At 45.9% G+C, this 21450-nt stretch overlaps 1 protein-coding gene across 5 annotated transcripts in view; it reads left to right on the top strand.

Annotated features, from left to right (window-relative positions):
• The window catches only part of RUNX2 (RUNX family transcription factor 2), a 346128-nt gene extending 326150 nt beyond the window's left edge, over positions 1 to 19978 (top strand). For all 5 annotated transcript variants that reach the window (XM_063115934.1, XM_063115933.1, XM_063115932.1 and 2 more), the window contains one exon: positions 19059 to 19978. In XM_063115934.1, the coding sequence (XP_062972004.1) occupies positions 19059 to 19771 (713 nt within the window). In that variant the 3' untranslated portion in view covers positions 19772 to 19978. The remainder of the gene's footprint in view (positions 1 to 19058) is intronic.
• Positions 19979 to 21450: the final 1472 nt, after the last annotated feature.

The following is a 21450-nucleotide window of genomic DNA, read 5'->3' as shown; positions in this document are numbered from 1 at the left end:
TCCAGTATGTCAGGGATTTAAAGTTGCAATGCAGACAGCTCAATGCAGGCAGCTCAATGCAAAGTTGCAATGCAGTGCAATGCAATGCAATGCAGACAGTTCAAAGGAAATCCCAACATGCCATGAGATAACCCTAAATCTTCTTCCACACTTGAAAAATGGATTTTTGAACTTGATAAAGTCTAAGTGAGCGCAGGAAGGTCTTCTCCCCTGAGTCAAAGCAAGACACCATCCCTGCGAGGCGGGAAGGGGAGAAGGGAGGGCAGGCGGGCAGGCAGGCAGACAGCATGCGTAATAGTGCCGCAAGGATGGCTTGAGCACTAACGCATAGCAAACCAACCCGTAAGCGGGCGCAAGGAGGAAGTGAGGCAAAGATGGCTGGTTGTTTCTTTCTAAGCCAGCAGTTACGCATTGAGGGGCACAGAGGAGGACGACTGGGAGCAAGCGTGCCGGAGGGTGCTGGGCACGAACGGCAAAGCCCATCTCCCAGGCACCAGGCGGGCAGAGAGGCAGGCAGAGAAGGCGAGGAGTCAGTCCTGGCAGATGCCCCACCACTGTAGCACCCTGGGTGGGGGAAAGCAGGCAGGCAGGCATGGGTTGGCGGGCCCAGAAAAGCTGGTACCTTGCACAAGTAATCCATAGATCTGCAGGGGAGTCAGTCCCAGCAGATCCAGCTACCTCACAAGGACGGCTCCCAGGTAGGCGGGCATGCGCATCCACCGTAGTGGCTGTGCTCAACTCGGCGCACTACAAGAGGAGTTGAAGTGAGAGCTCACTTCTCAGAAAACTTAAACTATCCTTATGCACTAAGTGGCTGTGCTACGGGAGATCGGTGGACTCCTGGAGTACCTCCCACACATAGGGGAAGTCCATGAGTTCAAGTGACAGCTTGCTTCTCAAAGAGGGGGTTACAGCGGAAGAGGGGTGGGACGAGACCGGGGAGAGAAGCTCGACCAGCTGCTGCTACGAACTCCACTTCAGGGAAAGGACAACATGAGGAACAGCTAGCTTTGGAGTTCACTTGGACTTGAAGTGAGAGGTTGCTTCTCAAAGACGGGTTGACACAGCGGAAGAGGGGTGGGACGAGACCGGGGAGAGAAGCTGGACCAGCTGCTGCTACTAATCCTCACCCACATCCTGGAGGACCAGAGCATCCATAGTAGTGACTGTGGTGAAGTCAATGACTGTCATGAGTTGAAGTGAGAGCTCACTTCTCAGAAAACTTAAACTGTCCTTATGCACTAAGTGGCTGTGCTATGGGCGACTGCTGGAGTTTACCTCCCTCAATAAGGGAAGTGAATGAATTGAAGTGTCAGCTTGCTTCTCAAAGCCATGATTCTAGACAGGAGCACCGTATGCGCAGCAAAGTGAACGTGCTGCCAGTGCCAAGTGTCTTTTTCTGAGAGGTGGAAGAACAGTTACGGAGCAACCAGAAGACTGCTTGTTTGCTGCTGAACCACTGGGCAAAGCCTAAGTAGTGGCTGTGGTGAAGTCAACGACTATCATGAGTTGAACTGTGAGCTCACTTCTCAGATCACTTTAATTGCTCCAAATGAGACTGGGGAGAGAAGCTCGACCAGCTGCTGCTACGAACTCCACTTCAGGGAAAGGACAACATGAGGAACAGCTAACTGGTGAAGTCAATGACTCTCATGAGTTGAAGTGAGAGCTCACTTCTCAGAAAACTTAAACTGTCCTTACACACTAAGTGGCTGTGCTACGGGAGATCGGTGGACTCCTGGAGTACAGCGGGCAGGCAGGCAGGCAGGCAGCCGGGCAGGCTTGGGCCGGTGGGCACAAAGGAGTTGGTACCTTGCACAAGTATGCCATAGATCTCTGGGGGAGTGAGTCCCAGCAGATCCAGCTACCTCACAAGGACGGCTCCAGGGCAGGCGGGCATGGGCAGGCGGGCAGGCAGGCAGGCAGTGGGCACAAAGGAGCTGGTACCTTGCACAAATATGCCATAGATCTCTGGGGGAGTGAGTCCCAGCAGATCCAGCTACCTCACAAGGACGGCTCCAGGGCAGGCGGGCAGGCAGGCAGGCGGTGGGCACAAAGGAGCTACTAGTTATTAAAGCAGTTACTTTGAGTGTTGAAGATTTGTGTGCAGGCTTGGAGGATTAACGTTGCTGCTGGATGCTACCTCAATTGGGGAAATGAATGAGTTTAAGTGAAAGCTTGCTTCTCAAAATCAGTAGACTGGTCGAGTAGTCCACTTGATCCCTGGGCTATCCAAAGGGCGACCCATGGACTGCTGGAGTTTTAGCTCCCTCAATTGGGGAAGTGAATGAGTTTAAGTGAAAGCTTGCTTCTCAAAGAGGGGTTACAGCGGAAGAGGAAGAGGGGTTGGATGAGACCGAGGAGAGAGAACAGAGAGCATCCACTGTAGTGGCTTTGCTAGTGGCTGTGCTACGGGAGATCGGTGGACTGCTGGAGTACCTCCCGTACATAGGGGAAGTCCATGAGTTGAAGTGAAAGGTTGCTTCTCAAAATCAGCACACAGATCGAGTGAGCCTTGGCCAACTGCTGCTCCTCGTCATCACCCACATCCTGGAGGACCACAGCCTCTACAGTAATGGCTGTGGTGAAGTCAGTGACTATCATGAGTTGAACTGAAAGGTTGCTTCTCAAAGGCGAGGGACTCTCCTGTTTCATTTTCACAGCGAGACAGGCAGCCGCAGTAACACTCACAACCACACACACAATGACAGCTTTTGCACAGAGACTCATGAGTTGAAGTGACAGGTTGCTTCTCAAAACGGTAGTTCTGGATCAGGAGTACCTCTTCCACTCCCAGAGCACTCCAAAGGGTGACCCGTGGACTGCTGCTGTTTACCTCCTGCAATTGGGGAAGTGAATGAATTAAAGTGTCAGGTTGCTTCTCAAAGCCATGAACGTTACCGAGGAAGAGGGCTTAGAGGAAACTTCCATGAGTGCAGTGTCAATTTGCTTCTCAAAGCCAACACGAACTCATTGTGGTGAGTGCGGCGAGGACTAGCCTGTTTCATTTCCACAGCGAGAGAGGCAGCCTGGCTAGTGGTGGTGGTGCCAGGCATTGCCTTGCCCCCTGCTTGCACCTCACCCAAAGACGTGCAGTCAATCATGGAGTCTTTTGGAACTGGGTGGAAAACTATCCGGATGAGTTTACAAAGCTGTACCAGACGCCACAGAAATGAAATGATATTATCGAGTGTGGTGCTTTGCCCTCACAGTCACACACACACACACAGTGACAAACTCTGCCTACAGCTTTTGCAGAGACTCATGATGCACACCAGGCAGAAAGTATTCTCCTTTAGGGGAAGATTCAGCCTGGCAGTGCCTGCTACGTCTACTGTGGTAGTACGGAAGAGATAGCCTGAATTTGACTGAGTGAACTGAATTGTAGAAGGACTACAGCCTGCCTGCCTGTATGTAACATGAAGAAGGCATGACCTTACTGAGAGAGACGAATCGAATGATTCAGAGTTCATGTTGTGAACTGAAACGCAGCCACATAATAATAATAATAATAATAATAATAATAATAATAAGAAGAAGAAGAAGAAGAAGAAGAAGAAGAAGAAGAAGAAGAAGAAGAAAAAGCCTGCCTGCCTGAACTGTAGTCTGCCTGCCAACCGAAGGAGGGGTGGAATTAAAGGGAGGGGAGCCAGACTGTCACTCCCACGAGGGCTTGAGGGTGGGGTATCCCAGCAGGGGCAGATTGCCCTTGAAAAAGATCAGCAGCTCCACCAAGTCTGGCTCCAAGCAAGAGTGGTGAGGTGTCACTATGTAGCCCGCCATAGAGAAGACCCTCTCGCTTGGAACACTGGTGGGTGGGCAGCTGAATCGATCCATGGCCACCCGCGCCAGGTCCGGCCAAATCTGGCAGCGGGATGACCAGTAGGCCAGGGGGTCCATGGTGCACTCCTCCATGGGCTCTGCCAGGTAACGCTGCACGGCGGTTGCAGCGTCATCCTGGCTGGTGGCTGGGGAGGGTCTCTGCCCAACCACGGCATGCAGAGCCTCTGCCCAATACCCCTGGCCTGTGCTACTGCTGGGAGGGATGCAGATGAGGCTGCTGCTGGTGCTGCTGCGGGGAGTGGTGGCCTGCTCCTCTGCCTCACTCTGCCCCACCCTCTTGGCCCGTGCCGCCCGCACTTCGCCCACCAGCATTTCCACTCAGTGCTGCCTGCTATTTGGCCCACAAAGCCCATCCTTCACACGAGGGTTGCACATGGCTGCCAACATGTAGACCCTGTCTGTTTGGATGGGCTCCAGCCTCCGCGTCAGGCCGTCCCTCAGCCTAGTCACCGCTTCGCGTACCTCGGGCTCGAAGCGCCTGCCGGTGATGGGATCCTTGTACTCCAGAAACTCGCCCATCTGTTTCTGGAGATGCCTGCATACAGGGATCACCTGGCTGAGGAGGGCAGAGCTAGTGCTCAGGGTCTCGGTGGCCTCAAGGAATGGCTTGAGGACCGCCACCAGCTGGGACATGGCATCCCACTTCTGCTTGCCCAGGGCTGGGTGGACGCCCATGTCCCTGACCCTGAACAAGTCGTGGATGGCACTCTGTTGCTCCACCATACGCTCCAGCATCAGGTAGGTGGAGTTCCAGCGTGTCACCACGTCTTGCACTAGCCTGTGCTGCGGGAGATTCAACTCCTCCTGCTTCTCCCGCAGCAAGCGACTGCCCTTGACGCTGTGGTGGAAATGCCCTGCCACCTTTCTGCAGCTCTCCAGGAGGTTACTGATACCGGACAGGGGACCGAGGTTGGCCTTGCTGCCCATCCCAAGGCCATCCCTCACCACCAGGTTCAACACGTGCGCAATGCAGCGGACCCCCTCGAATCCGCCGTCGCGCACCGCCTTCACCATGTTGGCTCCCCTGTCCGTGACCATGTAACTGCGGGTGACCTTCTGCCCAGCTAGCCACCCATCCACCATGCGGTTCATGGCCTCCGTAATCTCCCCTGCTGTGTGAGACTGGTCCATCACTTGCGTATGGAGGAGGGCCCAGCAGTAGCCCTCCTTGCCAGTCCCTCTAGTGCTGGATGCTTCCTGCCCCACGGCTGCCCACCTGTGAGCCGTCAGGGACAGGTAAGCATGCACTCCGCCCTCGCTGGACCAAATGTCGGAGGTGAAGTGCACCATCTGTGCCTCTGCCGGGCACAGACGACCCAGCACTAACTCCCTGCAGGAACGGTACAGGGAAGGCACCACCCGCCTGCTCAGGGTGGTGCGACACGGCAGCTTATAGTATGGCACCACAAGCGCCATCAGCCTCTTGAAGCCTGCGTTGTCAACAAGGCTGAATGGCTGGTCGTCCAACGCCACCATCTCACCGATGCAGGTGGTGATCTGGGTGGGCATTGGAAAATGCCATCTTGTGGGTCCATACTTCCCCCACCCCATGTCCTGAAGGGTTGCCTGCCTTGTGGGGATGGGAGATGGAGAGCTTACAGTCGCAGTGCCGCCACCACCACCACCACCACCACCACCAGCCGCCTTCGGCTTTCCCATGGAACCAGTCACCTTGCCCGCCTCTTTCCCCAGCAAGATCGACTGGTGCTGCCTCTGAAGATGAATCTTCATGCTGCTGGTTCCATAATGCCCTGTAGATGAACCCCTGCTTAGGGTGAGTTTGCAGTGGCGACAGACAGCAAAGAGGGGATCCGCTCCCACCTCAAAGTGATCCCACACTATACTTGTCTTTCGCTTCCGTGGTGACACCAATTGCCCGCCTGAGCTCTCTGGTGTTGCCACAGAAACAGGGGTTGCAGCGGAAGAGGTGTGGGATGAGACTGGGGAGAGAGCCTTCGCCTGCTGCTCCTCCTCTTCAGCCCCCACATCCTGGAGGACCACCGCCTCTTCCTGCTCATCTAGGAGGTCTGGAGACAGGTCCAGCAGCGGGCTCATGGGCTCAAACGATAATGAAGGAGTTGGGGATACTCCTCCTCCTCCTCCTCCTCTAATGGCACTGCTGCCACGTGCCTCTTGCAAAGGGGCACTTTTCCCATTCCCACCCTCAAAAAGAGAACGCCGGGCACAAGTAGCAGAAGAGACTGCCTCTGCCTGCTGCTTCTCCTGCTTCTGCTGTGGAGCAGCCAGCCAAGGAGTTGCCCGTTTGATTTTAACAGCAGGAGAGGCAGCCTGCTTACTGCTGCTGCCAGCCTGACCCTCCTTGCTGCTTTCAGCACGCCCCGCCACAGACATGCGCCTGCTCCCTCTTCTCATGATGGTATTATACTAATACTAATAATAATATCTATAAGAATATACTAATAGTAATAATAATATGTATAAGAATATAATATTAATATTAAAGAGCACCTTTTATCAGCGTAGGCTGATATACCAACTGCGCCCTTATCTGGACAGTGATAGTCTAGCTACAGTTATCCATGCTCTGATAACCTCTCGTTTGGATTACTGCAATGCGTTATACGTGGGGCTGCCTTTGAAAACGGTCCAGAAGCTTCAGCTGGTACAAAACAGGGCAGCCCATTTACTAACAGGGACTGGCCGGCGAGATCACATTATGCCAATCCTTTTACAACTTCATTGGCTGCCAGTCCAGGTCCGGACCCGATTCAAAGTGCTGGTATTGACATTTAAAGCCCTAAACGGTTTGGGGCCAGGTTATTTGAAGGAACGCCTCCTCCCATATGTACCTACCCGGACCTTAAGGTCATCTACAGGGGCCCTTCTCCGTGAGCCCCTGCCAAAGGAAGTGAGGCAGGTGGCTACTAGGAGGAGGGCTTTCTCCACTGTGGCACCCCGGTTGTGGAATGAGCTCCCCAGAGAGGTCCACCTGGTGCCTACACTGTACTCCTTTCGTCGCCAGCTGAAGACCTTTTTATTCACTCAGTATTTTAACACTTAATTTTTAACTTAAATTATACTGTTTTAACTCTGTACTTTAACCTTATATCAATTTTGCTGCGTGGTTTTATCCTGGTTGTGCTTTTTATATTGTATTTTGTATTTGTGTTTTTTAACTTGTTGGTTGTTTTATGATGGTTTTAATTTTTGTGAACCGCCCAGAGAGCTTCGGCTATTGGGCGGTATAAAAATGTAATAAATAAATAATAAATAATAAATAAATAAATATTAATAATATGTATAAGAATATACTATATGTAGGGAAATGGGACAAGAAGTGTGTGTATGCTTTGCCCAAACAGGATTTGATTGAAATGCTCAATCTGTGGCTGTTGCACTTCACAAAAACAGTGCACACACAGCACACTCACAGTCCAAGTAACACAGAGAAGAAATAGAGAATAATTTTTTTTTGGTATTTTTTGGTATTTTTTTGTATATAGATAGAAGAAAGAAGGAAGATGAAACACAGTCAGGCTTTAAGAGAGGGGGGGGACAACCAACCAACCAAACACACACTCCAAAATTTAAAAATAAAGTTTATATTAAATCAAAGTAAGGGAAAAACACAGAGCAAACTAAGCTAAAAGTCAGAAAGAAGCAAACAAACACACACACGTGCGCCAAGCTAAATCCTAATCTATCTCCAAACACAGCAGCAGCAACTAACTAAAAGGAGCTCCTCTCTCCATGAACGCCACAACCCACAAGACGCTGAGAGCTCACCGCTCTGAGGGTGACTCTGGCTTAGTCCCCCCCTTGAACGCTGGGATTGGAGGATGCTTCATTAGGTGATCAGTTCTCATCAGGATTGGGAGTTGAATGTGCCTGTCATCGCTTCAAATAAAAAAAACCCGCTGTGCCGCCACCGGTTTACCCGTCCCTGTTTGTAATGTACCTGATTTTTAAAAAAATATAGCACGCGAACCGCAGGGTGCAGAGAGCTGAGAGTAGGCTCAAAATGACCCCCATCCACGACTCTCTAAGCACAAGAATTTTCAGAACGATAGCTTCAAAAACAACACAGTTATCCGCGATTCTTTTCCGCAATGCAATCCTATGGGCGAAATGTTTCAAGATGGCGATCGGATTGCTCCGCGGAGGGAGGAGCGCTCCGAAAATGGCCACTTCTCTTCACCTTGCTTCTAGGGCTCCCCGGTCTGCTTCTACTCCGCCTCTGGGCAAGGCGGAGCAGGCCAATTCGCTCCTGCTTCTGCGCTTCTAATTGGAGCGGAGCACATGCCTAATAATTACAGACCAGTATCAAATATTCCATTATAGGGGTGCGCTCTGCTCCACCCCCACTCCGCCTATGTCCTCTCTGCTCTGCTGCGGAGCTCCGGATCCGGATCGGAGCTCCGTTTCCCCCCCATAGGCTTGCATTGAAAGCTAAAAAAGTATACAACTTTTTTTCTGTTAAAGTTAGAAACCTCAAGTTTGGCACCATGATACCTCATGGAGGTATACACACGCACGCTAAGTTTCAAGCCAATCCCATCATCCCCTGATTTTTTGAAAATTTTTGAAAATCAGGCACCCCATTCACACCCCTTTCGATAGCTCCATCAATTTGCACATTAGAAACCTCAAACTCGGCACCATGATAGCTTATCCAAGGATAGACATGCACGCCAAGACTCAAGGCAATCCCATCATCCCCTGATTTTGGGCAGGGCTCTAACCTTTTAACTCACCCCAAATCAAGTCCCATGCTACAACTACATCAATTTGCATGTCAGAAACCTCACCTTCGGTCCCATGACAGCTTACCCATGTGTCCACATGGACGCCAAGTTTCAAGCCAATCCCATCATCCCCGGATTTTTGGGGAATTTATGAAAGTCGGACACCCCAGTATCTGCAGACAGCTCAATGGGCCCATTTCAAAGGAAATCCCAACATGCCATGAATTGGGGAGTAGAGATAAACCTAAATATGAATCTTCTTCCACACTTGAAAAATTGATTTGGAACTTGAGCACAGGAAGGACTTCTCCCCTGAGTCAAAGCAAGACACACAAAAACCATCCCTGCGAGGTGGGCAGGGGAGGAGGGAGGGAAGGCAGGCAGGCAGCAGACATTTCTGGGGGCACAAGGAAGTGAGCCAAGGATAGTTTCAAAGCCAGTAATGCATATAAAATGGAATAAATAAATAAATAAATAAACAAACAAACAAAGCAGGGGTGGAATTAAAAGCAGCAGTGTTGCTGAATAAACAAGAAGAAGAATTTTTTAAAAAAGGCTATATCTGTCTTTTACCAGTAAGAGGGGAGTGGACGTGCCCAAGGGGAGGGGGAATCATCTGTCAATTTGACTGGTCCTGTCTAGGTACCAGTCTTTAAGAAGCAAACTTACACTTCAACTCATGATAGGCATTCTCTTCAGTGATTTACCTTTGGAGGGCTCTGATGACCCTCTAGGGCAGGACACATTGTCTGTGCACTGGGCACGTCCACATGCCCTAGGGGAGCTCATCCCCTTGCACCACATCTATTCAGTTGTTCCCCAAAGTTAGGGTGGGTAGCAGTGCTGTATTTTCTATCTCTTACTATTGGCTTAGTATATGATTTCAGATTGTGTTTGTGCATTTGGTGGGGCTACTGTTTTAAAAAACAATGGGAAAAGTCTGTTCAGACTAAGAAAGAAAAGTTCCCAGAATCCCAAGTTACCGTTTTGCCTATCCCCTCCTCCAACTTTGGGATCATGTGATCATGACCAGGAGTTGACTCTACCCCTCAGCCCTTCGAAAAAGGTACATTTTCCCGCTGTTTTACCCAATTTTTCCAAAAATTCTAGCAAGCGAACCGCAGCATGAGAGCTGAGAGTAGGCTCAAAATGACCCCCAGCCACGACTCTCTAAGCACAAGAAGTTTCAGAAAGATAGCTTAAAAAACAACACAGTTATCCCCTATTCTTTTCCGCAATGCAATCCTATGGGCGAAATTTTTCAAAATGGCGATCGGATCGGTCCGCGAAAAGAGAAGCGCTCCGCGTATGGGCGTTTCTCTTCACCATGCTTCTACGGTTCCCTGGTCCACTTCTATTCCGCCTCTGGGCAAGGTGGAGCAGGCCAATTTGCTTCTGATTCTCCGCTTCTAATCGGAGCGGAGCACATCCCTATTCCATTATTGGGCAAGATGATTGAGAGGGCAGTTGCCTTCCAACTCCAAGCAGTCTTAGATGATACAGATTTTCTAGATCCATTTCAAACTGGCTTCAGAACAGGATACAGAGTTGAGACAGCTATAGTCGCCTTAGTGGATGATTTTTGCAGGAGTATTGACAGGGTGTGTGTGTCCCTGTTGGTGCTTTTGGACCTCGCAGCGGCTTTTGATACCACCGACTGTGGTATCCTTCTGGACCACTTGAGGGATTGGGAATTTGGGGCACTGTGCTCCAGTGGTTCCAATAGAAGAGACAAATCGGAAGGGGGGAAGGAATGAGGCAGCAGAGGAGGATGTGAGAGGGGGACTGAACACATCTCCTCCTTCTGGCTGACCGTTCCCCCTGTTTGTTTTAATAACCTCTATATGCAGAGATCCGCAGAATCACAGAATTCAAACTGAAAACGGCGCAAAGGAACGAGGCAACAGATAGGTGGGAAGGCGGGAAATTGGCCAATCACTTTGTCCTACCCTCAAAGCTATGCCCACATGTCAAAATGCAACTTAACTCCAACAACATATAACCATAATGCGGAACAAACTCGGACGTTGATCCAAAAGTTGCGGTAAATCGCAAATGCGAATATGCGCATTATTGCGTTAAAAACCTGGTGCTACGGCAAATGGACAGCTGCATCATGTGTCCTGAAACGTGAATATGTGCATTTACATTGGGGTAAAGAAGCCATATAGACAAGACCCAGCTTACATCTCATCAGCATATACATGAAGTTGGGATTTTCTGCCCCAGTATTTAAATTTGCTTACTTTGAACTGCATTTGCCATTTTAATGCCCATTCACCCAGGTTGAAGAGATCCTTTTGGAGTTCTTCACAACCCCTTTTTATTTTAATGTCCTAAAATAATTTGGTAACATCAGCAAATTGGCAACCTCACTGCTTACTCTTAATTCCAGATCATTTATGAAAAAGTTCAAAATACATATCCTCGTTTGACTCCACTGTTTAAATCCTTCCATTAAATCACTGTTTAAATTCCTCCATTGTGAGAATTGACTATTTCTACTCTTTGCTTTCTGTTCTTTAACCAATTACTGATCCATCAGTGGACTTCTTTTCTTATTCCAAAACTGCAAAATTTGCTCAGGAGTCTTTGGTGAGGTATTTTGTCAAAAGCCTTTTGGAAGTCCAAGTAAACAATGGGCAAGTCTACACCACAAAGGTGTAGGGGGAGGATCATGGACTTACCAGCTTCTGTGATCCTCCCTGTGTGTCTAGACGGACGCGTGATGTCCTGGAAGGACGTCGCATGGCCACCATGTTTTAAAAACAACAACAACAAAGAGAGTAGTGCACTCACGCTCCACTGCAAAAGGTAAGGAAAAAACTTTTGTGTGAAATGTCAGATTAGATCATTATACTGTCAAAATGTTCTAACAGTTTTTTTGAACTACATTGATATCTTCTTTTACATATGGCCATTTCATCTCAGACTATAAAAGCACTTTACAAAACACTGATCAGCTTAACTGATATGTATCCACTGAGCTGCAACCACCTCTAAGGCAGACGGCATGCGGTTGCCATTGTGGCTGGCACAACCCAGGGCAAATGTCTTTTGCCTACCTGGGATAAGCATGGAAGGCAGGGTTTTGTGTAAGTAGCTTCCCCCAACAGAGAAAAGCAATTATGTGACCATATTTGGTTATTTATTTATATGGCACATAGAATAACATATTAAAAAAGATCAAAGGTTCTTTCAGACTCCATGTCAACAGTCTGAATCTATGTTAGGCCAACAGTGTCTGAAAGGCACTGGCTTACATCAGGTTTGGAATGGCCTGAATCAAATGTATTTGGAAATCTTAGCCACACGGATTGGTGTTCGCACTTCATAAGGCCCTAACTTACCACCCCTGTATTAAATGTTGTGTGAAAGTGTATGTGTGGGTCTGTGGGTCAGGAAGAGAGTGGTATAAAATAAGGTGACAATATTTTGTAAACCAAAAAAAAGGACACCCCAACATGGCCTCGGTCACATGTCTGATTCTACAGCCACAATTAAGACAAACCTGTTCTACATAATATGTTAATGTTAAAATCGCTGAAATAAAGAACAAGTGTGAGTCCATGGGTCTTCATGACAAACTTGGGTTTCAAATCCCATGTAGCAGGGAGTCTCCCACAAAGACTATTCTTCTCTTTTTCTTGGTTGAATGACCTTCTGCCTCTTGTTCGCAGTTGCATGGTGTCCCCTGTAATTCTTCCTCTGCAGACTGTCCTCCAGTCTCATCCTCCAGTAGCTGAAAGCGGTTGCTTAACTCTAATGCTTCCTCAGGTGCAGAATGTCTTCTAGTTCTTTTGCTCCTGTCACTCTTTTCCAGGGAGTTTCCTCTTCATTGGCTTTCCTCACCTCAGCATACTCCACTTCTGCTTCAGCTTGCTGTTGGTCTTCAATCCCTTGTGCTTCTTGTTGCTGCTGCAGTTCCACCGTTCTGTCTAAGAAGTCCTCGTCTTCTCTTATTCCTTGGAGGGTGGACACTCACCACTCAAGTCCTCTCACTTTTTCTTCCAATAGTGCAACCAGCTTGCACTTGTTGCAGATGTCTGCCATGTTGATCTCAGGCAGGAACATAAACATTGCACACACTTGGCAGGTCACCACCAATATCCCACCACTGCCAGCAAAACTCATTTTATTTGATTTGCTTTTCCTCCTCCTCCGCCCTCCCAATCCCCTTTTCTCTTGTGTCATTTTTTTTAGATTGTAAGCAAGTGGGCAGGGACTGTCAAGAAATATTTGTAAGCCGCCTTGAGAGCCTTTTTGGCTGAAGGGTGGGGTAAAAATGCTTATAATAAATAAATAAATAAATAAATAAATAAATAAATAAAATGGTCACCATCCATCTTGTCTATTTCTGTTTTGTTTTTTTCCCTTTCCGATTATAGTAGAATTGCCTGTGCTTTCCCCTTTCCTCTCAGAAGGTACACAACAAAGTCCCCTACTATATGAGTGTGTCTTATGAGATGAAAATGTTGTCAAGAACTTTCCCCTTGACCTCCCCCTGTCAAACTCCTGTTTTCTCTCCCTATTCACTCACTCTGATCGCTCTCTCTCTCTCTCTCTGGGGGCTGGCTTCCTTTTGTAGCTCCTAGTCCAGCTGAGGCAATTCCTCTTCTCTGCTTTTGCTCAGCTTGGAGTCAATAATCATGCCACAGTAAAGTTGGGTAGACTTGTAAGTGTGCTTTTTGGAACATGGTGGTGAGACTGTGATTGCTCATAAAGTATAATACACAGTGAAAATGGAAAATACTTATGTCTCAAATGAATGTTTCCTTTCTTTTTCATTTATTTTGCGTCATTCGTCAATAGATACAGGGCCAAATTCATTCTTTTTGCCTTAGAAGACAATCTTTCCCTTCAAACCAAATGCCTAGGTCATTCATCTGTTGACTCATTTAGGAACCTCAGAAAGTTGCACCTCAGTTCTTCTCTTATCGTCAGACTCTCTCTCATCACTTTCCTAGTGGCGTCCTGAATTTTTCTGACTTTGAGAGTTCTTATATTCCTGGGTTTGCAAAGAGTACCCAGCTGGCTGAGTTCCTGACACTCAGGGTTTTTAAAGGTAAACCATTGCCTTATTACAGCTCTGTTTTATTCCATAGAGCTAATATTCCATAGGCAGTTACCCTCTTTCAAGAGAGGTGAGCCTTTGGTATTTTTCCTTCTGGCACATTGAATATTCCTGCTGTTACCAAAATCGCCCTTCCCCACTCCTCTTCAGGCAATCTGGTAAAGCAATGAAAAGGAGAAACCTCTTGTCTTATGTTAAAGCCAGACTTAGTGGGGTGCATGGACTGAATACCCTTATAAAACATCTTAAAGTTTAATCTTTCTCTCTCTCTCTGCATTCTTAGGTAAGACCTTTTTTTGCATTTAAGCTAGCAACTATTCTGGATGCATATCTAGACCTACTACGTATGTTTGATGTGGATCTCATTTCTTATTTATATAGTGCAATTATTTATATATTGCCCATTAATCATCCAGTCAGTTGGCTGATATGTGGCAGAGACAGTAATAGGCTTCCCATAGACTTAAAGGCAAACTCAGCCCTAGACTTTATGAGCAATCACAGTCTCACCCCATGTTCCACAGAGCACACTTTCTTTTTAATAACTAGCCCATTCTCTCTCTCTCCCTCTCCCTCTCTGTATGTGGTGTGTGTGTGTGTGTGTGTGTGTGTGTGTGTGTGTGTGTGTGTGTAAATAATAATTATTGGTTGGACCCAAAACCAAGTTCTGAACATTCATTTCCTTTTTTAAAAAATTCCCTCCAGTTCAACCTCACCTTTATGGATCTCTCTTATGTCTCGCTTTCAGACCGACTTTCCATTGAATTAATGAACAGAAATCATCCCTGAAACATTGCCATGTTGAGTCATTGCTTTTTCTTGCAGAGTTGAATCATGGTTTCCACTGCTGTTCCAAGTAGGTACAATAATGAGGGGAACTCAAGTAATCACTGCAAATGGAGTTGTCTTCATTCTCGCTCCACATGGCGGGTCAGAGCAATAGCTGGGTTCATATTCTATCTTAATTTAAGCAACTTTTTATTCTAACCTTCTAGAAAGATTTCCTAAGATCATACAGTAATGCTTTGTGGTGGCCTGCTGTATGCCTAAGGGTATAATTCAGATGGGATTGTAAGGTGGTATGTTGTCTTGAGCTGCAATACTCTTTCCATAAAGCAACAGCAGGTCACCTTGCTCAAAATAATTTGAAAAAGATTGGGTTTTTAGGCTACACTGTGGTGAAGGAAATCAATCATATGAATAGGACAGATGTTCTATAGCAAGCAGCATTCTTATGGCTAATGCTTAATCCATGTGCAATGTGAGAGATAGCTATGAGGGCAGTGCTAGACCTTGTGAGGGGAACCTGGGCGTCCCAAGACCAGATTTCTCTTACAGTGCAGCAGAGAGCACTTGCAGGGGAAAATCAGTTGCATCATTCCATCTACTGGTTCTATAAATCCTTCTGGAATCTGATAACCCCAGACAGAATTATGGGTAGTGGGTATCTGTGCTAGCAGGTCAAGAAACATACTCTATTAGGAAGATTTCCTGGATGGGTTTTGTTCCATCCATTTTGTTTTAAGATGTTTTTAGAATGTTTTTAGGACGTTTTAACAATGTATATTATGTTAAGTCAGTTTTATGTATTTTATATTTACTGTTGTTCCTTGCCTCAATCAAAATGGAGAGGCGGGTAAGAAATAAATTTCTTCTTCTTCTTTTTCTTCTTCTTCTTCTTCTTCTTCTTCTTCTTCTTCTTCTTCTTCTTCTTCTTCTTCTTCTTCGTTATGAAAGGAAACCCATTCCTTTCCTCTTGATGTTCAGTCAGGAGGGTTTATATTTTTCTATAGGATATACCTTGACTGTTCAACCAAAAGGTACTCTTCTGTAACTTTAACACATTAGATCTAGTTCACTCCTCTGGAGAAGCTGAGAACAAGCCTTTGCTCTCTTCTATCTGCTAGCCCTTCAGATATTTGAAGAGTGTATAATTTTCATCATCAGTCTTCTCTTTTCCAGACCAAACATACTCAGTTCCTTCAACCTTTCTTCATAAGACTTGTTTTCCATTCCCCTAACCAGCTTTGTGGTCTTCTTCAGAAATGTCACCTGTTCCAATTTCTCTATATTCTTTGTAAAGTGTGGTACCCAGAACTGGATGCAGTACACCATATCCTTTTTCTTGTACTGCACCATCACTAGTGCAGGATAAAGTGGCACTACTACTTTTTCTGACTTAGCATCTCTGGTTGTGGTAATGCAGCCTAAAATCCTATTAGCCTTCTTTCGCAGCTATATCACACTGTTGACTTATGTGATCAATTGCAATCCTATCAGCCTTCATACGTGCTACTACCAAGCCAAATATCTCAAATCTATTCAAATGGAGAACTTTGCATTTGTCTCTGCTGATTTGCATTTTGCTAGTTTCTATAAAGGTAGGACAGCGTTCTACGGCCTGTTCTTAACTGGATTTAGCACGGACAGAGACAAAAACGCAGGAGGGTTACCATGTGAGGTAGAAGACTTTAATCAGACTAAGAGTAGGGATGATACATGGGAAGAATAACTAAAAGAATATCATAAACGTATGCATAACATAGAACCCAGTAACAGATAAAAACAATAAAACTTAACTGTGCCTAAATACTCACGCCAGGCCTGGCCCCCACATCATAGTTCTTCCTCTCCTCCTTGCCAGAAAACAGACACACCAGGCATTAGGGGTGGGCCCCAACTTATACTCCTTTTTACCTCTCAGCCCCTCTGGCCCCCCTACCCGGGGCTCTGTTCTATTGCCTCCGCTTCACAGTTTCTACCTAGTTTTCTGTTCTATCAAGATCATTCTTTAAAAAATTCTGACTTGTGAGGTATTAACTATCCCTCCCAGTTTTGTCACTTGCAATTTAGTTAATGATTGCATCCACCCCTTCATCTAAATTACTAATAAAAATATTGAAGAATACCAAGCCTACATTTTTCTTGCCCCCTTTTTTTTCCTGGCCTCCCTCCAACCCCTGCAATTTCAGGTCTTCATATATATGTGTTTATTTAAAAACATTATATGTATGTATATGAGAGAGAGAGAGAGAGAGAGAGAGAGAGAGAGAGAGAGAGAGAGAGAGAGATGATAAAATTTGGCCCTAGGTCTGGCCCAAGACATTATGCTACTGAGATGAATGACAAGATGGTGCTCTTCCCCATTCCAGGAGCTGAGTAGGCTGGTAACTGAATCTTGCTTCAACAAAGATGATGGGACAGACGTCCTTTCTACACCTTTCTACACCTAGGATTTTTCCAGGGATGATGCCTGTGCATCCAAATGATGCACAGGGGATCCCAGGATCAGGGAGGGATGATCCCTCCATTTCCTCATGAGACCTCAGTTATCCCGGTTTTACCTGCAGTCCCGGGACGATCCTGAGGAAAGCAGGTGGTGTGGGCGCCCATCCCGGCTTCTTCCCCACAAGTACTAGGAGTCATCAGAGGGAGGGAGCCAGGACAGGGGGAGTCTAGGGCCATTGGGGGTGGGGTGGGGTGGGGAGTGTGGGTGGGGCTTTTTATTTTTTACCTTAACTTTGCACTTGCACTCCAACTCCCACACCTTTTTTTAAAAAAAATGGCCGCCTCCACTCGTGTGAAGTTCCTCCTCCCATCCCAGATGTCGCACTGGCCATTTGGGGGATGATCCCAGAAGAAGGAAAGTCCGGGATTGCCCTCTTCCCTCTACACCCGTATGGTGTAGAAAGGGCCAGTGTCTTCCTTTGCACTTGAAAACAGAAGGGTAGCTTAAGGGGTACAGAGCAGGCCATGTAGCACACACAGCTCTATCCTCCAAGAAAGATGAGCTCAGGAGGAACACCAGTGGGGCTGTAACCTCTCCTACAACCACATGAGGCGGTTGTCTCAATCTGCTTAATAGCAAGACTCGTGTCCTTGGCCCACCCAAAGGCAAGGTAGGACCAAGCATAAAGGGAAACTATCTATATCAATAGGCTTCCCAACCAACTACTTGGAAAGGAAGAGTGTCCACTACTTCCTATTTAGAGTAACTTACTGGAAAAACTACATGGTGACTCATAATATAGATTCTTGCCAACAAAAGGTAATAGAAAACAGTAGCCCAAATGGGTTCCAGTTGGACTTTGGAGTGGTACAGAAAAATAACTAGTTCCATTCTGCCTTCTCTGCATTTCCTGTCTTGTTTGTCTGCAGAACCCAACCCTTTGTCTACAGACACCAATCCTGAACAAGATTTTGAGTACTTTGGAGTATCTGTGTGGGTCTCTTGTACTTTCTTGAAATTACACAGTGGTGCCTACAACCGCAGAGGGCTCTTCAGTAATTATAAAGGGAAAAACTTTGCCCTACCCCATGGTAATTAATGTAGGACCAACACAGTCTCTTAGCAGTTATCATGAGTTTTCTAATAAGTGGCACCGAGTCTTTTTTTTTTACAAAAAACACAAAACACCAACACCAATTTATATGAATCCTATTCTTTGTATATATTTATCTTTGTAGAGTGAGCTCAGTTTGAACTCATTTGAATACTTGCAGAGATGTACAACTACAAAAAGGCAATGCTACATTTGTCCAGTGATCCATACTACCTGTGCAGCAAAAGTGTATATGCTGCAGAAGAGGCTAAATTTTATTTATTGCATTCAATACTGAGCCTACAATGCCCTCACTATTGAAGTAGCCATTTCTTTAAAAATTTGGAATACCTTAATAGTCACTGTCAATATGGCAATCCACAATAGATCCCAATTCCCAACCTTTTCTCCAAGGGACTTTTTTGTGTTGGAGTTAGTTTGTTGGTATGAAAAGACCACAGCTGTAGGTGATTAGACTTCAGGCTAGATAAAATTAATGATGCAACAAAAGCAGGCAGACCAAAACATTAACTCCCAACAGATCAATAGTTTAAGTATAGTCAGAAATCTGTTTTTAGAGATGGATGAACTGAATCCAATAGCCTGTGAGGTTCACTGAATAGAATACAGAACATGTACTGAAAACCCTGAAAATCCAAAACCTGGATCTCTTGTGGCATGATGCCTTTGCATTAATTGCAGTTCCATTGCATTTCTGCTGGTCTGCAGTTCAAAAGACCAACTTTGCAACTTCTTACTCTTTGTCTCCAGTGTGGAGGCCAACATTGTGTCTCCATGTGGAGCACTACAAGTGCCCTCCTCCTGCAGAGTGTAATCCTTTGGGGAGGGGAAAGAGAGAATTGTGTCCTGGTGAGCTGCAATTTCTGTGGACTACACACCCTTCTCTACAGACCTCAAAATAAGAGGAGGGCAAAGTGGAAAGGGGAGGAGATGAAATGATACAGTAAATATCAGTTTTCATGGGGTCTAACCTTTCTTTCAAGGGGAATATCTATCCTAGGATGAGATATGCCTCCAGCCAATGGCATATCTGTCTGTATTTGTTCAGGTTTCATGGCTGATAGTGCATGGTTATTGTTGTTTTTCTTGCAGACTCAGAACCTTGCACCCCTGACACTCCCTCTGCCACTGCCTCGCCATCATCTTCTGAAGATCCTGCAACTCTCACAGCACCTCCCTCACCATCCCCTTCCTATGGCTGCGAGGCCTCCATATTTTCACCACCACTGCCCACCTGTACCATGGCTTTGAATCCTGAAATGCCACCACGAACATCAGCTTCTGCCACACTGAACCCATCATCATCTACCTCAATTTCCTCTCTGCATTCTGGGCTTCCTTCTGCTGTACCACCAGCTGCCTCTGCTTCAGCTACCCAACCTAGCATGTACTCACCTGCAGGTGCAGCCATTTCACCTAGCCATGCCCCCCACCTTATTGATTGGCTTCCGTACCTTTCCTCAGTGATGAGCACCACAAAGCAGGGGAAGGAGGAAGAACAGCCATCCACAGGTCCAGGTGAGCACATGAAGAGGTGTGGAAGCATATACTTGCCTGTACTTAGTGAAGGAGAAAATGTTCAAGCAGGGTTCATCAAGCAGCAGCCTCCTGAATCTGTTTGCTCGCCGCCACCATTTCAGGACATCTCCCCACATTCTGAACAGCCACCTGCAACTCTAGGGGACATATTGGCAGAGTTGAAGACAATGAACAACCACCTTTCTATCATAGCCAGGGCTCTTAGCCACCTTGCTTCTTCCGTAGCATCATCTCAGCAGGATTCCACAAACACCACAGGCTTGTAAGAGAGGAATTCTTCCAGAATTCCCATTTAATAGAGTCTTTTCCAATATTTTATTGGGAAAGCAGCTAATATGGATGATACAGTATGAAAGAGATGCAATTACTGATGCAATGGTTTTGGTGAAGACAACTTTCTGGTGATTTTCCCTTCCCTAGACATGGAAAATGTCATGTTGGCTTCCTAGACTTCTTTTCTTACTTCTGTTTCAATGCAGATCTGAAAACTGTAACGACATCTATAAAGTTATTTGTATCCATAACATGTAATATTTCTCTTTCTTTATATATTTGCGATATTTGAGGAGACATAACATGTTCTTATTTTTTTAAAAGTAGCCAAAGTATTTCATTCACTATGAAGATGAAAGATGAATTATAGATTAAATTTAGATAGATTATAGATTAAATGTAAAGATTACATTTCCCTGAAGTAGAACACTACTTGGAATTTTCAGGGACAATACGCTATTTGCCCACTGCGTAGTGTGATGATGTAAATACTCAAATCTAGTAAAGGAGTCCCCATGAATGTCACACTTTTTCTGGATGCAAATCTGATAATCTACACTGCATACATGTATGAGATTCATTCTTTATCTGTAACCTGTGCAATGGCATTCAGATCAGTGTGATTCTGCATCACAACTCCTTGCTTTGTTTGGCTTGCTCTTAGGGCTTAAGCAGAAATGCAAGAATAGTCCCTCTAAAAAGCTGTTGGCTACTTTTTGTGGAGTAATCTGTATGCCAACTCTAGGAACATGTTTCTAAAGGCTACCTGAACCTGACTCTTTCTGGTCCTGCAGTGGCTCCCTTGATCATCATCACTGATTGGGAGTCAGAACCAGGGCCGTCTTAACAGCATTATAGGCCCCCGGGTAAAGCAGTGCACTGGGCCCTGCCTACACAACCACTCACAGGAATAAAAATGTAAATTACCAATAAAATTAACTTATATTTATTGGTACTTCCAACAAAATCAGTGTTTTATTAAAAAAAACATGCTGTACAGCAAAGATGAATCAATACAAACGTTTGGACAATATAACATGAGCCTTGAATTTGAAAAACAAAAATTTCAACATAAAAATGGTACTTAGTTGGTAAATCATACTGATGGAGACGGCACAGGCGCACAGTATGAAATTACTATGAATGATTTATTATTTATCAAGTGTTCAACAAACATTTGCAATATTTCTTTGCAAAGAATTCCTTTATAATTGGCTTGAAGTCAGTGGTCTTCAGGATGTCATTTTCCATACACATGAGTGAAAGCCAAACGCTGCTGCCCCATTGTGCTGCGAAGCTGAATTTTTATAAGTTTCAGTCTTGAAAATGAACGACATACAGAGCAGTATAAATGACCTTGGGATGGTGAATAGAGTAGCCATTCACGCTTTACACTCTCGCCATTCCGCAGTTCATGTTTGAACACATTTTTTGATTTATTTATTTATTACATTTTTATACCGCCCAATACCCGAAGCTCTCTCTCTTGTCCAGGTATTCTCTCTTCCATCTTCTTTATACACTCTGCATAAGTTTGAAAGGTTGCTGTCATGATCCTGACATTATGTTGGCCCACTTTGAATCCAGTAATCCACTGTGTTAGTATTGCTAATGTCCCATAACCCCGGATCTGTGCCTTGGATCGGAAACTCCTTTACAGTTTCACATTTGG

The sequence above is a fragment of the Elgaria multicarinata genome, chromosome 2, assembly GCF_023053635.1.
Source record: "Elgaria multicarinata webbii isolate HBS135686 ecotype San Diego chromosome 2, rElgMul1.1.pri, whole genome shotgun sequence".
Lineage (NCBI taxonomy): Eukaryota > Metazoa > Chordata > Lepidosauria > Squamata > Anguidae > Elgaria > Elgaria multicarinata.
Note: the sequence above shows the minus strand (reverse complement) of the source record. Positions and strands in the feature narration are given on the sequence as shown.